General features: G+C 50.4%; 1 protein-coding gene across 4 annotated transcripts in view; it reads left to right on the top strand.

Moving 5' to 3' along the window:
- The window catches only part of ASIC4 (acid sensing ion channel subunit family member 4), a 205,123-nt gene that overhangs the window by 116,791 nt on the left and 72,188 nt on the right, over positions 1 to 16,144 (top strand). The window contains exon 1 of one of the 4 annotated variants that reach the window (XM_083473321.1): positions 139 to 1,860. The exons of 2 other annotated variants lie outside the window; for them this stretch is intronic. In XM_083473321.1, the coding sequence (XP_083329447.1) occupies positions 1,285 to 1,860 (576 nt within the window). In that variant the 5' untranslated portion in view covers positions 139 to 1,284. Of the gene's footprint in view, positions 1 to 138; positions 1,861 to 16,144 lie in introns of those variants that run through there. One more of the 4 variants, XM_083473320.1, reaches the window with a different exon arrangement.

The following is a 16,144-nucleotide window of genomic DNA, read 5'->3' as shown; positions in this document are numbered from 1 at the left end:
ACACACACACACACACACACACCCGGACCCGCTCCTCCGCACCCCGCACCCCCGCGCCCCGCACGCCTGCTCCTGCCCTAATCCCCAGCAGCTGCGCTCCCTCCCTCCCTCCGATCAATAAGCCTTTCACTTTTTGCCTCTTGTTTGTTCCGTGGGGAGCGGGATCGATGGGAGGAGGGGGCGTCTCCTCGTTTCCGCTCCCCCTCGTTGGCCGCTCCTTCTCCAATTAGTCAGCCCTGGAGCCTGCGGGCGGGGGGGGTGTATTGCGTGTGAGAGCGTGTGCGTGTAGGGGGTTGTTGTGCCGTCGCTGCCCGTTGGACCCGAGCACCAGCCGACGACGCGGGAGGAACGCAGTCCTCTTGTCGTCTTCTTCCCTCTCTCAACTTTTTCCTCCCCTCTCTCGTTTTCCTTGCTTTCCTTTTGCATCTTTAGCGAGCAGTTTTTCAGATCAGCGGAGATGGAGGAAGGTAGGAATTAGGCGGGGAGCTGTCAATGGGCAGCTGCCTTGGGCACTAGCAAGGGGTACTCACTTGGAGGAAGTGGGTGGCAGGCAGAGAGAGAGAGAGAGTGAGAGAGAGAGAACCTGCCCTGCCTGAAGAGCTTGAGCAGCCCTGAGCAGCAGCAACCCCAGCAGAGGCTGCCTTGTGCTGCCTCCATTCCTTGGCACAGACTTTGCCAGCTTGCGAGCGATTCAAACAAGTGGCTCCAGCATCACTTTGGAGTGGTGGCTCCAGAGAGCGAAGAGGCTCCCGCTGCCCGGCTCTTCCTTCCTTCCTTCCTCCTTGCCGCTTGCCTGTCTTTCGTGAGCTTCCCCCGCTTCTTCCTTCCTCCCTCCTTCTCCCTCTTTTTTTTTTTATTTGAGGATGAAATAATGTTGACATGCCTTGAATTATTAAGTATCCCCTGGATTTTATTAGCACACGATGCCTAAATGCTGCCTGTATCTGGTGGGGTCTTAACCGGGTGTGCAGAGGAGCGGCAGCGGCACACACAGCGGCACAGGGAGCGGCGGCGGGCAGCTCTGACAGCTGGGCTTGTGCAGATAAGCGGACGGAAGCACCAGGAGATCACTAGTGAGACAAGGCACCGAGGCAGAGCCCTCCGTCCGGGAGCTCCCAAGAGGCTGGGCCAGGCTCCCCGGTCCTGCTTCACCTCCTCAGCTGGGCTGACTAATTTAGGGGCGTCCTGCAGCAGCCAGGGGAGAGCGGCCGGTGCCGGGCACCCCAGGCTCCCGCTGCCTCCCCTCGCTGGGGGGGTAGCGTGCTGCCTGGTGCCTCAGCACAGATGCCGATTGAGATTGTCTGCAAAATCAAATTTGCAGAGGAGGATGAGAAGCAGGCGGCGAAAGAGGAAGGGGACAAGGAGAGCTTGCTAGAGGAGCCCAGCCAGCCACACCACCGTGACCTGGCCGCCTTTGCCGGGGCCAGCACCTTGCACGGCCTGGGCCACATTTGCCGCCCAGGGCAGCTGGGGGTCCGCCAGGCCCTCTGGGCGCTCGCATTTGTGGCCTCTCTGGCCTTCTTCCTGTACCAGGCGGCCCGGTCGGCGCTCTTCTACCTGGAGCACCCGCACGTCACCACCCTGGACGAGGAGGCGACCCAGAAGATGATATTCCCGGCTGTGACCATCTGCAACATCAACCGCTTCCGCCACTCAGCCCTTACTGACGCCGACATCTTCCACCTGGCCAACATGACTGGGCTGCCGCCCAAGGACCGCGATGGACACAAGGCCTCTGACCTGCTCTACCCCGACCCTGACATGGCCGACATTGTCAACCGCACTGGGCACCAGCTTGAGGACATGCTCAAGAACTGCAGCTTCAGCGGCGAGAACTGCTCTGCGGGGAACTTCACGGTGGTGAGTACTCATTGTGCCTTTCCTGCGCTCTCTAGGCCATTCTGTCAAGCACTGGTTGGAATGAATGCATTGCTGGTACCCATGCTTATGCTGAGGTTGAGTTTGTGCCTCAAGTTTCACTGTGGGAGAAAGTACAATAATATTGGAAACTGCCTTATATCAAGTTGAGACACTTGTTCTGCCTAGCTTAGTATTGTCTACACTGACTGGCAGCGGTTCTCCAGGGTTTCAGAGAGGAATTCTTTCCCAGCCCTACCTGGAGATGCCTGAGATTGCATGTGGGACCTTTTGTGTGCAAAGCGGATGCTCTGCCAGTGAGCTGTGGCCCTTCCCCAAAGAGCAGATTTTGTGGCCTGTGAACAGCTCTAGAGCATGGGTGATGGGACACCAGGTGCATCAGGTAAGATGCAGGCAGGGAATACCGCTGTATGCAAGACATATGAGGAAAAAGAGAGGCATGGAGATAAGCAGATCAGGCACTGAAGGAAATGCCCACTTCTGGTCTGGGCAATTCTTTTTCTCTTGCTAGAGTAGCTTGAGACAAGGAAGAGGGGATAACCCTGTAAGTTATGTGGGGGAAACTGTAAGTCTGGGATGGGGAACCTGTGGCCCTACAGGTGTTGGACTCCCATCATCCCTGACCATTGGCCCAGCTTTCTGGGGTGGAGGAGAACTGGAGTCCAACAGTCTCTGGGGGTTTGCAGGTTCCCGCAAGCTTGCCACAAGCTCTCCAGGTGATTGGAGAAGATGGGAGCTCCCTGGGCAGTGCTGGCTACACTTGGTGGTTCCAAGATTTTGTCTTTTGTATCCTTAGAGATGCCATTCTTTCCCCATTTCCAAGCAGACTGTGCCCCCAGCTTGGTGCCCATGGTGGCACTGTCACGGTCCTGGCCAGGGTGGCACAGCAACCACTCCACCTTCCTCTTCATGGCACTTTTTCTGGCATGGCTGTGCCTGCACTATCAGGGAGGCTTCCCGCCGGGTGGAATGAGCTGGCCCCGCGCTTGCTCTAATATTGAGTCTGAAAATCACAAATCCCCGCTGTGGTTTGGGGAAATAAATGTGCTGAGCGGGCGGAATACCTGATGGGACCCTTTTCAGACCATAATGACTCTGGAAATGAGCTGCTTCTCTCCTGCGGACATTGGAGGCTGCTTCGCCTTCTGATCACTGTGTGCGGAGGGGCGGGGGGGGGGGGGAGGGTGGTGCAGGGCAGGGAGAAGCTTAGAAGGTGAGGCTGAGAATAGAGAAGATAGGGCCATGCATGAGCACGCACGCCAAGTGGATCTAAAGAACATCTTCCTTGCCAGGGCCTGCCACAGATGTACTCTCTTGTCCCAAACACTTCTATGGGGGTGCATGTCTGGTATGGCAGACCCAGAGCAGATACACGGCTCAGGACCCAGGAGCACACCACACCTCCCCTGGGCCCTATGCGAAACCTGCCCCACAGTTGACAGGGGTTGTCTGCTGTCCTTGGCCGCATGAACCCCTTGCAGCTGTGTCAGAACGCCAAGAGACTCTCTAAGTTTTGTGGGTCTGTGCTGCACTCACAGTTCAATTTTTTTGCTCAAAATCAACACTGAGAATATTCTGCAGTCTGTAAATATTGGACAAATGAAGCTGTAACCCCTGGAAATCCTGCTCTAAGTAATACTGCACACCTCTTGACTTTGTAACCTTTTTGCTGCTGCCGTTACTGGAATGTAGCTACAGTGGGCTTTTCTTTGGAGCAGCAGGATGGGGGTGTTTAATATTCCCCTCCCCTGTGTTGTTTTCTTGATCCGCACCTGCCCCCTCCTCCAGCTGCTGTTTGCTCCATTAAGGGAAAATGCAGGACAAACAGCAGTTCAGGAAGAAAGGATTTTTCAGCAAAAAAAAAAATGATGCAGCAAGGAAGGGTTAAGCACCTCCCTTCCCACCGCTGAAGGAACTGGCAGTCCCCTGTGACTGCATTTTAGTAAAAATCAAGGAAGCAAGCAAACAAATGCAAATAAATAAATGCTGGAAAATCCAGTCTCCCACATAAGTTGTCATGGACCCCAGAATTTAACCAGAAATTGCCTACATTTTCAAACAAGATTTTTGTCTCATGGAGGGCTAGAAACTTGCTTTTTTATTGTTAAATGGAAGCTTTTATTCCTTCCCCCCCCCCCCAGCATGCTAAATTCTGGCCCAGGACTAAATTCTGTGCTTATGGATGGGGGATGCCCCTCCGGTGGGCACCCAGTGCCAGAGTCATTGCTTTGATGCGCGTGGTTTCAGGAGGGATATCCCGCGATGGCCCCTTGGGGGCAGCACACTTGAAGGGCAGCGGGGTGGGGGAACAGGACCTAAATCTTCACTTTTGGGCCGGTTTTGTTAGTAGCGTGGGATATTCCTGATCTCTGATTTTAACCAGTTTCAGCAGCTGCAGCTCTGGATTCTGAGGAATCCACAAAAACGAAGGGAAATGGGGGGTGGGGTGGGTGTGTAGAAATTAGGGACTAAGTGCCCGTGTGTTTCGGAAGGGCCCCTGAGGAGGCAAACATAGTCACCGTTCTCCTTTGGAAGGAGCTGCCGCCAGCGCCTACTACCCTCGCCGTGGCTGCTCTCCCTTGCCTCGGCTGCTGAGCTGCCTGCCGCTCGCGTCGTTGCATCGCATGATGAATCCCCTTTAAAGATCCTGTAAGTAAGAGCCGCGCTCGGTAAATGATCTCCCTCTATTTAGCGTCACAAATCCACATTCTTTATGGGACGGCAAATTAAGGGGCCGCCGGGAAGATTCCCCAGCGTAAGCATCTCGTGTGCAGTAAAGCCCGGCCAGCGTAGTAAATCTTGGTGGGCCGTTCGCTGAGCCGCAGCAGCGAGCCTCCCTCTCCCCGCACCGGCCCCAACTCCTGGGCACCCTCTGCTCTGTTGGAGCTGGGGTGAGTGGGGGGACTTTCCTTGGTGAGTGGGCTATGCACACAGGAAATGTCTTGCTCCTCCACCACCTTCCCTGCAGTGATGGCCGCTGAATGTGTGTGTGTGTGTGTGTGTGTGTGTGTGTGTGTGTGTGTGTGAACCCTGTACCTTAGGCTCAAGAACAGCCCCCCCTTCCATCACTTGAATTGTGCAGGGAAAATCAATTGGCTCTTTGTCCTCTGCTGGACAGGAGATTCCCCAGCAGTGTTGTCCTTCCCTTGCACTAGCTGAGCAGGGTGGGTGGGAGGGAGGGATTGACAGGTTCTGCTTCAGCCCCTTCCTTCCCCAGTATCTGTGCAGGGGGAGGGGGCATGGAGGGGTCACCGGCACTTGCCTCTGGGCAAAAATGGGATGGGCACTTAACTCCTTCGGCACTCATCAGGCTCAGTAGCAGCCCCTAACCAGCCACTTGGGCTGGACCTGATGCTTTGTGTCCCAGTTTGCCCTACCTTGGCTGTTGTGAGTGGATCTGGACCCCATTGTCCATAAGCAGAGGGGGTCCTATTCTAGGGCTGCCAGGGACAGCCCCCTATTTACAGGGCGGTCTGCAGCTTCCCATCAATTCCGGCCCTAAAATTTTGGGCCCTTTCTCGCATATGTTTATGTAAAGGGGTGCAAGATGCAAAGAGCTTTTCAAGGATAAGAGGTGCAGTTGATGGAGAGGTTATGAAGGGAGGGCAGAAGGAAATGACTGGGAGGGGCTTTGCTCTGAGGAGGGGGGCAATGGAAGCTTGTGCAGATCCACAGGAGGGGGATATGCTCAGGCACACCAGTGTGCACACTCAGAAGAACAATTACCCAGCTGGCACCTGCTCTGCAGGGGGTCCTCTTCCAGCACTTGTAGGGGAGGCTAATGCATTTCTAAAAAATTGGAATCGATGTCAAAGGTGGTGTGTTTTTTGGTTCTTCTTCTTCTTCTCCTCCTCCTTCTCTATTTCTTATTATTTTAAATCCCTTGCTGTCAATCTCATCATCCTGGGTTTTTTGGGGGGGAGCATCCTGGGGAAGGTTCCTAAGTATTGGTTGTTGTTTCTATTTCCCATCTGATCAAGTCTCTTTTCTTCAGTCCTGGGGAATTTGTGGGGCATTTGGAAGGCAACTCTCCATGGGAATAGCAGGGTCTCCGAGCTGTAGCCACCCGTAGGGAGATTGGAGTAGTGTGTGTGTGTGTGTGTGTGTGTGTGTGTGTGGAGGGAAAGGTGACGTGGGTGTGCAGACAATCAAAATGCTGCAGTTGTGTCTTGCAAATTATCCAAAGAATTAGAGGACGATGTATGGATGAGATAGCGTGGGGAGAGCAGGAAGGGCTGATTAAAAAGTGCTGCCTAAGAGAGGACTTTCCTGCAGGTCCACATTTTCAGAGGGCTTTGTGGATGTGAGGGTGCTTCCTCCACTAAACTGCTTTGCTTCAGCTTCTCCAACGTGGTTCCTTGCCTGGAACTCAGGGCGTTTAGAGGTGAGAATGAGCTAGGGTCAGAGAGTGTAGGCAGATGTTGATCCTAAGGCATCCCTGGCTCTACACAGCAGGGATCCCTGCCGGGTGGACTGTGGGCTCAAAGCACAAAAGAACACGTGTGTCTCTCTCTCTCTCTCTCTCTCTCTCTCTCTCTCTCTCTCTCTCTCTCACACACACACACACACACACACCACCCCTCCCCCAAATTGCTGTTGCTCAGCCTGGCTTTGCCGCCTCGTTCCCCAGCTGTATAATCAGTGGCACCCCGTCTCGGTGCTGGGGCTGGCGATGACCTTTCCTCCACAATCGTACTTAATAAATGTCACATTTTCCAGCCTATTTTTACTCTGGGTAAATGAGTTCCCTGCGCCGCCTCCCCCTCCACCTGCCACCTCCTGCCTGCCCATTGGTGCAGCTCCCCGGCCACCACTGTTCAGAGGCAGCCGTGCAATCCATTTCCCTAACCCCAGCCCGCACAATGGAGAGAAGTGAGAAAAGGAGGCTGCAGGCAGTCCCAGGCAGTCCCGCTAGTGTTGGTGGCTTGTAGTTGGGAAGTAGGTGGCAGAGGGGGAGAGAGGGAGGATAGCCTGCTTCCTGCCAGCAGAAGGAACATGGGTCCGCCTGAGGAGAGAACAAATCCCAGAAGGATGTAAGAGTGGGCAGAGGCAATTTCTGCTTTGTTAAGCAAGCGGCTGGATTTATGTGACCCATGGCAAGCATTTGGACTTGTTGGCAACCCATGCATTTTGGCATCTCACAGAGGGAACAGGTGGGGTTGGAGGCTGCCTTTGCATACAAGGGTCATCCTCCCTTTCTTGAGCCCTCTTGCCTCTCCACCATCTTTTACTCTTCACCCCCAGTGCAAATTGCATCCTTAGCAAATGTACTGTCCTCTGATGGCTTAAGGAGCTATCATTGCCACACTGCTTTGTCATGCTGGCTGCACCGCCTCTTCTCTAGAGTTCCCTTGCTAGTCCCAAAGCCGGCACAGAGTGGTTTCTGCGTCTGTTGCAGATGACATCTCCATATCCCATCCAATTTGATGTTTGCTTAGCAACATAGGAAGCTGTCTTGTACCAAGTCAGAGACTTGGTTCTTCTAACTCAGTATTGCCCACACTGATTGGCAGCAGCTCTCCAGGGTTTCAAGCAAGGGGACTCTCCCAACCCCATATGGAGTTGCTGGGGATTGAACCTGAGACCTTCTGAATGCAAAGCAGATATTCTATTACTGAGTTGTGGATTTGATTCTTTATTATCTATTCCTCCTTCCTTCCAAGGAGCTCATGGCAACATAGGTGGTTCTCTCAGTCTTTCCAACCCGTTGTATCTTCACGGCAACCCTGTGATGTAGGTTAGGTTACAAGAGAGTGACTGGTTCAAGGTCACCATCTTGTCTTGTGCTAATGCTGACATATTCCTGAAGGCTCGCTGTGTTTGGGGTGTTGTAGCAAAAATGATAAATGCTGGTTTACAGACTTAAAAAATTTGTTGCAGCACAATATCTGGTTCATCAGTTGTGTGGCATGGAGCAATGCATGCATCCGATGAAGGCAGACCACAAAAACTTCTTATGCCACAATATGTCTTCAGCATGCCACAGGACTCTTCATTGCTTGCGCTCATCCTGGAGCCCATAGACTGCCTGGAAATCCATGTGGATTTTAGAACCAATGATTTGTGAGTCACCCTGTTGCTCTAAGGTGAGAAGATGGGAATGTACCTCCCCTTTTCCATAAACAATTTTACTTTGAACACCCGTATGGTCATTTGTACATCTCCGAGCTTGTTCACACATGTAAATGTACATCATTGGTTATTCAGTCCTTGGTGATACTCAGAACATGTGAAGTCTCTTGCCTGGAAACAATTCATTCAGCCTTGTGTGATATGCAAGGTCTGTCTTCTACGATGACTTCATTCACACAAGCAAGTCATATTGACTGTACAGTCAGGGAGAGGTGGTCACACTTGTGTGCTGTTCTTTGGCAAGATAATGACTTAGAGGGGTGTATACAAGTAGACTCCCCACAATTCCTACCCCAGTCTAGTTTTACCTCCTAAGCCAAATCCCTCTACCTATTGTGGGGTTTTCCCAAGGACAGACCAATCTGTTAACCCACATGCTCTGCTACTTTGCAACATGGAAGAGAAGGAGAGGCCACCCATCCCTGTTCCTGGGATCTGGAGGCTGTGTAACTTTTCTGTTCCAAAGCCGCTAGCTGCTCTGACATGGGGGAAAGGGTAGCGGAAGGGATCAGAGTGGAGCTGTAGCCGCAGAAGGGTTGTTGGCCTTGGCTCTGCAGTGAGAGGAGGCCGATGCTGCGCTCCATCCATCAGAGCTGCCCGCAGGCTGGAAAATGCTAATAAGCAACCAGCAATGAGAGGGAATCTGTGTCCAAAGCATCTGAATAAGTAACCAGTCCCAGGAGCCGATGCAGCCTCCAGGCCTCTGCACCCCTTTCTCCATTCAACCAATCAATTCTGGTTCTGTGCAAAGCTACTTTCTTGGCAGGGTATGCTTGCTGCTCTGAGTCTGCCCTGGATGATTTGGCCCTTTTTGTGACTCCACAAATTGCAGAAAGCAGACCTTCTGCAGATACAATGTCCCCCAATTTTGGCGTCTCTTTGGCTCGAGTGATGCTTTCTCCGTCCTGCCAACCCAGAAGTTGTTTCGCATGTCCCTAGCACAAGCAGACTCTTTGTGAAGGTTCTCCAGCCAGAGATGATGAACCTGTCATTCTCCTGATATTGGTAGACTCCAGTTCCCATAATCCCTGATCAATGGCCATACTGGCCAGGACTGATGGGAGTTGGAGACCAACAACATCTAGAAGGCTGCAGGTTCCTCCATCCCTGCCATCAGCTCTTGGTTCAGGCTCTGCCCAGGAGAACCTGGCAATCCAAACCTCTTTTTGACTTGCAGTAAGACCAGCTAACAGAGCATCTTCAAACCTTACCTATACCTCTTGGGCAAACAAGCCCTAAAATACTAACATTGTATATGACTCTCTGTGTCGGTCACTTGGACAGGAATAGACAGGTCCATTTTGTCAGGATCCAGTATATCTGGAGTAGTCTTTGGTTGGATGCAAAGCCCGCATCTGTGCTACCTAAGCGTAATTAATGGGGCTGCCCTTGTTCTGTGGAATAGCGTTCCTGTAGAGATACAACAGGCGCCCAGTCTCTTCACTTTCTGGAAACAATGGAGGACATTTTTGTTCCAGCAGCTTTTCCCAGCTGGATAAAGGGGTATTTGCCATGAGTCTTTATTTCTGTATGGTGTCAGTTTTGTTTTAAATGTATTTCCTGAGGGGCTTTCTTTCTTTCTTTTTTGGCATGCTTTTAACTGTTTTAAATTGTTTTTATTGTGCATCGCCTTAAGATGGTTGTATAGAAGACAATTAATAAATTAATGATCTTCACATCATTATCATCATTTTGGGCTTCCTTTGATTAGATGGATTTGGAAGCTGGGAAGCCAGAGGGTGACTCAGGCTGATCTCCCACTCTTTGGTTGTTTCCATAGTCTGCACTTCTACGTATCACAAGGCAAAGGGCAACCTAACCGTAGTTGTGTTTACTGCTACAATTGGCTGAGAGCCTATGCCTCTTTCTGGACCTGCAAGAGAACCGGTTGCCATGGGCAATAGGCAGAGGCTGAGTGTCACAACATCCTCAAGGCTCTGCTGGGCCCACTTAAGAGATACGATATCCTTGACCAAGCCTGGCTGGTACCCCCCCTGCCCCCAGTTTAGCATCAGCAAAAGCATGCTATCTGCAGGGCAGAGAGCTGTCTCTAGAGTCTGACCTTCAAGGTGTATGGGACTGGCTGGGCTCCCCTGTTCTGTCCCCCCAATCGCTGCTGAGCGAAAACTTGGCAGAGTGGCTGGCATGGACCCCACATCTCCTGACAGATATTAATTGTTTCCCAGGAGCAGTTAATTAACTGGGGCAGGAGCGCAAGCAGCCTTGGGAGAGCGGAAAGCCTCATTAACTCCTGTGGGGGTGGGGAGGAGGGCAGTGAGAGGGAAGGAAGCAGTTAGATGGAAATGCGGGGGCATTCTTCATCCAGGGTGTGTGTATGATGAGTCAAAGTAGGCCCCGTTGGGCAGGAATCCAAGTCTTTATCCCTACCCACCCACCAAGAGAGATAAGATAGCATTGCTCATTGTCTCTCCCCCATCTGCTTCAGATTTCATCCCAGAATGAATAAGAAGTCAGCCACACTTGGAGAAAGTCAAGCCTGGGATAGCAACAATGGAGTGTCAGGTAGACTTGAGTCAGAAAGGGAGCAAGCAGCCTGTGAATATTAAGGGAGGCCGGCGGCAACCCCGGATCAGATAGGAGGGCCTGGTGTGGTCAGTAAATGTTACTGACACCCCACTCCGCTAACACCAGGGCTTGGGGAGGGTGTCAGTGTATAGCGATCTCACTTGCCTGGGAATGGTGGCACAGCACAGCCCAAGAGCAGTCGCAGTTGGGAGCAGAGATGCCGTGGGGGCCAGCAGGCTCGGCACCGTCGCTGTGATTGAGATCAGATTGCTGCCACGCATAAAAAAGCTATCTTCATAATTATATTTAATGAATTGACTTTAAAAGCTCTTACGCTCTTATCTGGGTTAATTTAATATTACACACTTAATAAGCCTGTCTGTAATACTGTCAGGGTATGCATGAGCGCTGGGCCCAAGGAGCATCCTTCAAGCCACTCTTCCCGCTCGGCGCATGAGGGCAGCAGGTGTATCTATGTACCCGGGTCTGCCTATCCACTGGTGCCAAGAAACAGCGTAACCCTCTGGTCTGGAGCCTTGTGCCACTGACTCTGCTTCCCTCACTGTGGCTTTGAGACTGGAGCATAGTTTCCATTTCTGTGGGGAAGCAACTCTTTCAGTTACAGGGGACAAAAGATAAGAAGGGAGGACACAGCAGCCAAAAGGAGCATGTGACCAGAAAGCAGCTGAGCCTGGGACAGCTCTGAGAAGATCCCTTGCTTGATCCCTGCTAATCTGCAGCAAGATCCCTCTCTGATGGAAAATATACTTTAGGACTTGCCCCCTGCAATTGGGATAAACTGCTCAGAATCCTTTAGAGGCTTTTCTTTGTTGAAGTCTTAACTGTTCCCGCTCTGGGATTTTTTTCTGTTGCCTATAGAGATAGTGTTGGGCTTCCTACAGGAATATCATCAGGCTCCATCCTCTGGGTTCACAGCGGACCAAGGAATTGGGTTAGGGCTGCTGGGCTGAGGAATCTCTTTCCTGCAATTCATTCCGGATGGTCTTCCATTTACTTCCATTTACCAATCCTTTCCTTTGCCCTAGACATAGGAGATAGACAGAAGGGCCACAAGTGTGTTCCCTGTCTGCTTTGGAAAACCCCTCCCTCTCTCAAGCTCTGCTATTTCCATAAAACAACAATCCTAGCAAGTCTGGAAAATGCCTCTAGGAGCCATCATCTTTATACATTGAGAGAAGTGTTCCTGCTGGGCTCTTTCAGCCCAAATAAATGCTTTGTGGAACCAAGAGTGGCCTTGGAGCAACATAAATACCCCCAGATCTCTCTCTGGATCACTTACAAGCCTGATCTTTCTTTAACAGAGCAGCATGCTTGCTCACAGACACTGGTTTCTCACACAGACGGAGTCTCTTTCAAGCTGCCAGAGGAGTGCATAGCTGCTCTGTTTTTCCTGGCAGCTGGGCTCTTTTCGAGGTCAGGGCTCCTGGACACAGAGATACTGTCCTTGCATCTCCTCCTTTGTCAGCCAGCACACGGCAAATGCCATAAAAGAATGGACAGTTGTTGCAGTCTTGCTCTCTGAGAATAATGATAAATATTAAGGCAAAATCTGCTTTTAAAAAAGAGAGAAAATGCCAACCTTTGTTGGTGTAGCAGTAGGCAAGCTTTCAAGTTACACTGAATTCATCATCAGGTGAATTATTTCAAATAAAACAGAATAGCCTGCTATATAGCAAAGCGATAGCCTGCTAAACAAAGCCTTAGCATTTGTTGTTGTTGTTTTTTAAAAAAGGAAGGAGGTCATAGTCCCTGTCAGATAGAGGCCAAGCCAAACACTGTGACGCTGGAAAGTCTACAGCTCCACTACCTGCTTCCTTCCCCCTTTTTCCTTCCTGCTCTGAAAGATGCAGTGGCAAGTGCCCTACGCATGCCCGAGGGGCCTGGCTCTGCCATATGGGGATTAGTAGCTCCAGAGCTGCCAACTTGATTGAAGAAAGAATTGTGTGCATCCTCATCAGCCTGACCAGACCTGGAAGAGCTTAAATGGGGCAGAATCCTACAACACCTCCAGCCATAAATTCCCACCCACCCTTCACTTTCATAAACTGTAAGCCGAAAGGGTTGATTCACACATCCTTACAACTAAATGTGTGAACTGCCTCCGTTGAAGGATATAGTGTCTTGAGGCAATGTCAAGTCAGCGATATGAAAGCTTTGTCTGTGGTCGTGGTTGTTTCATGCAAGTGAGGCATCACTAGATGTTGTAGTTTCTGAATTATAAGCGAGCCCATGTGAACTCTCTCTAAGGTGAGGTGGAGCATCCACGTGGAACTGTGTTTCCTTGCATGGAACAAAGTGTGTTTCCATGGTTGGTTTTCTTGGTTGTTCTGGTAGTGTAAAACTAAACCATGATTTTGAAGTATTCTGGAGTTTGCACATTCCCTTCCCCTTCAGGGTTCCTTCCCTTTTCGGTTTGTGCCATGTCACAGTTGTCCTTTCATCCAAATGCCATTCACACTTGTCCTGCAGTCCAGGATTGGAAACCAAGGTTTGATCTCTGATGGACAGAAAGGAAGGGAGGACTATGGTTTGAACCATGCCATAGAGTTAGGCTTCACTGGCTGTGGTAGACTAAGATGAAGTTGTATCTCTGTAGTTTGGAATATTACTCTAATTCCCTTTTGGTTTTACAGCAGTGGTGAGCAACTCACATTTCCACTTGTGGCCTTCAAACTCCCATCAGTCCCAGCCAGCCAGCATGGCCAGTAGTCAGAGATGCTGGGAAGTTGTAGTCCAACAACAACTGGAGGGCTAGGGGGTTCCTATCCCTGGTTTAAAGTAACAATGGCAATCAACATTTAAGGGATCGGCATCAGTCACACAAACTGACTGCCCAGAATGAGAGAAACTTACATAATTTGACCCCAGACATGTGATGTAAGGCTTTCAAACTTTATCATAGCACTGTTGAGTAAAGCCATGCCCCTGCTAGAATATATAAAAGGCCCCTTTGCCAGGGATCAGTGTTGTGCTGGTATATGCATGCCCATATTGGTGGGTGTAAGCCTGCAACTTATGGGTGATGTTGGCTTGCATATATGTCAGGAGAAGTATTTGTGAAGAGCTGTTGTTCCCTGTTCTTGTCTTGTGGTAGGCGAGTGGTACGTGATTTTGTATGACCTCATTGATCTGCCTCTAAATCCAAAACTGACTGATGGGACTTAATCAATAGCTAGGATAATAATGATACCATAATGTACCCCAAATAAAAGAGATGCTCGTTGTATTGGGAGGCGGTGGGCACACCTTAATATAATTAACACCAGGTTTAAGTTAAAATTTAGGTGCAGAATACCAAATCTTTTAAAATATGTTAGAAAGCCTGGGTGGAGAAAAATGTGTTTACTGCTGAAAAGATGTCATTGTAAGCCCCAGACAGGCCTCTCTCTAGGGTAGCGTCACCACTGAAAAGGTCCTTTTAGGCAAGGATGCGGAACCTGTGGCCTTTCAGAAGTTACTGGACTCCAGCTCCCATCATCCTTGACCAGTGACCGGTGGTGTCTATGGCCAACTACCTTTGGAAGGCCACAAGTTCCCCATTTGCTCTAAGGGTTGATCTCCTGTTCTGCAGGAGGAGTAGCAATCTGCAGCTTACAATCCACACTTCAAAAAAACTGGGGATTTTTTTGTGTCTATTACACCTCAAAAGCAGCCATAGGAAATGGCCCGGTAGGAGTAGTGTGAGCAGCCATCCCTCTTCCACTGTTTCACAGAACCACCGTGTTTTTTTAGCAGACTGCGTGAGGCCAATAAATGGACGAAGCTGTCGCAGGCTCTCATAGATGCCGAGACAGTGAAGAAGAAATAGGAAAATGGAGGGGGATTTACAGAGTTATGACCTGACGGAGAGAGGAGTGAGTAGCCTGCGTGTCACTTTTTGGGGGAGGGGAAGAATGGGCATTGAGAGATGTTCTCTGAGAGTGTGTCTGTATTGGATTGAATGTGTGCCAGATGTTCCCAGCTGCAAGTGTGGGCTGAATCTTTGGGCTCGGGGGTTTCCTGGCAGTACAGTCAGGGTATATTCTGGTGCCAGGTGCCACCAGTCGTCGATGTGTGGGAGGCGACCATATTTACGCGCCGGGGGTTCCCGAGCTCCCTGGAACAGGGTTTGTGTGACAGTGCCTCTGCCATTAGGCACTCCACACGGTTTAGCGTGGAGAACAGAAGGTTTACAGAGCTGCGCTAAATGACGCAAATGGTTTGAGGGCCGTAAAGAGGGACGGTTTTATGTCAGACGACTCTATAAAGCACGGCTGCTCTGCCATTGATGAGATATTGGGCTTTATTTATAGAAGGCCCTGATTGCGCTAGAGGCCGGCGTACTCTGAACGCCAGCCAGGGCCTGGGGATAAGAGGGCGACTCATTTCCATGCAGCTGCCGTCTCCGCTTTCACACATTAAAGGGGGGAAATTAACAAGTTTGCAGCCAGTCAGGTGGAAAAAACAATAATTGTTTAAAACTGTGTTTCCCCCTTTCTAAACCGCAGACCGCCTGAGACTCCTAACACGCGTGCAGCACTGAGATAACAAAGGGCCAAAAGGTCAAGTCAGGCCTAGCAAATGAGAGAGGGAGGGAGCTTGGATTGTCCCCTTGCCGTTCTGCATTGAGCTTGTGTTGGGCTCCAAGAGTCTCTGCCTTTTTGGCAGCCCATATTTAGTGCCTCTGCAGTGGAGGGCAGTAGAGGAAGAAGCACACGCACACAACACGTTCCTACATGCTCACAGGGCCCTAATGGCAATCAGGTCTTGTGAAAGAACAACAGCTTGGGTGTACCCAGGAAACAAAAGGTCCAGCAGCAATTTGTGGATATGTTTAACAACCTTCCCCAACCCAGTGCCCTCCAGGGGTTGTGGGACTACAATTCTCATGATTCCAGGCCATTGACCATGCTGGCTGGGGCTGAGGGTCGTGGGTTCAAGCCACACGTTGGGCAGAAGATTACTGTGTTTCAGGGGGTTGGACTAGATAACCCTTATGGTTCCTTCCAACTCTACAGTCCTGTAATTCTATGATTCTATGAATACCTGGAGCCTGGCCACAGGCGGCTAGGGGAGGCTTTTTTAATACATTGCCCCTCGAACACCGATTAGAGAAGCAATACAGACAGCTCCAAGAATCAGAGTAATGGTTTTGTGTCTTCATGACCTGATTGTGACATTTACAGTCAGCTGAAGGAAGCTTCATATGCCGCAAATACTGAACAAAGAGGGCATGAGATAGAGAGGTATTATTATCGTTATTTATTTATACAGAAATTTCTGTCCTGCCCTTTTGGTGCCTACGCACCACTCAGCAGCTAACAACAAATAAAAATCAAACATTAAAAATACCGTGTGTGTGTGTGTGTGAGAGAGAGAGAGAGAGAGAGAGAGAGAGAGAGCAGTTCAACAGATAGGTATTCAGCCAAAGGCTCTCTTTTATCTGTTCAATCACTGCTTAGAGATTTTGTAAACTATTTCGTGATTTATAAATGGATTTAAATAAATAATCGAAGCAAATGTGTGACCAAATCAGAAAGCTGAGTCTCCCAGGGCAAAGAGTTCCACAAGTTAGGTTTAGTCACAAGGGAAGGCCTTTTTTCTAGTC

Source organism: Podarcis liolepis (assembly GCF_965112155.1).
Source record: "Podarcis liolepis genome assembly, chromosome: 1".
In the NCBI taxonomy this organism is placed as follows: Eukaryota; Metazoa; Chordata; class Lepidosauria; order Squamata; family Lacertidae; genus Podarcis; species Podarcis liolepis.
Note: the sequence above shows the minus strand (reverse complement) of the source record. Positions and strands in the feature narration are given on the sequence as shown.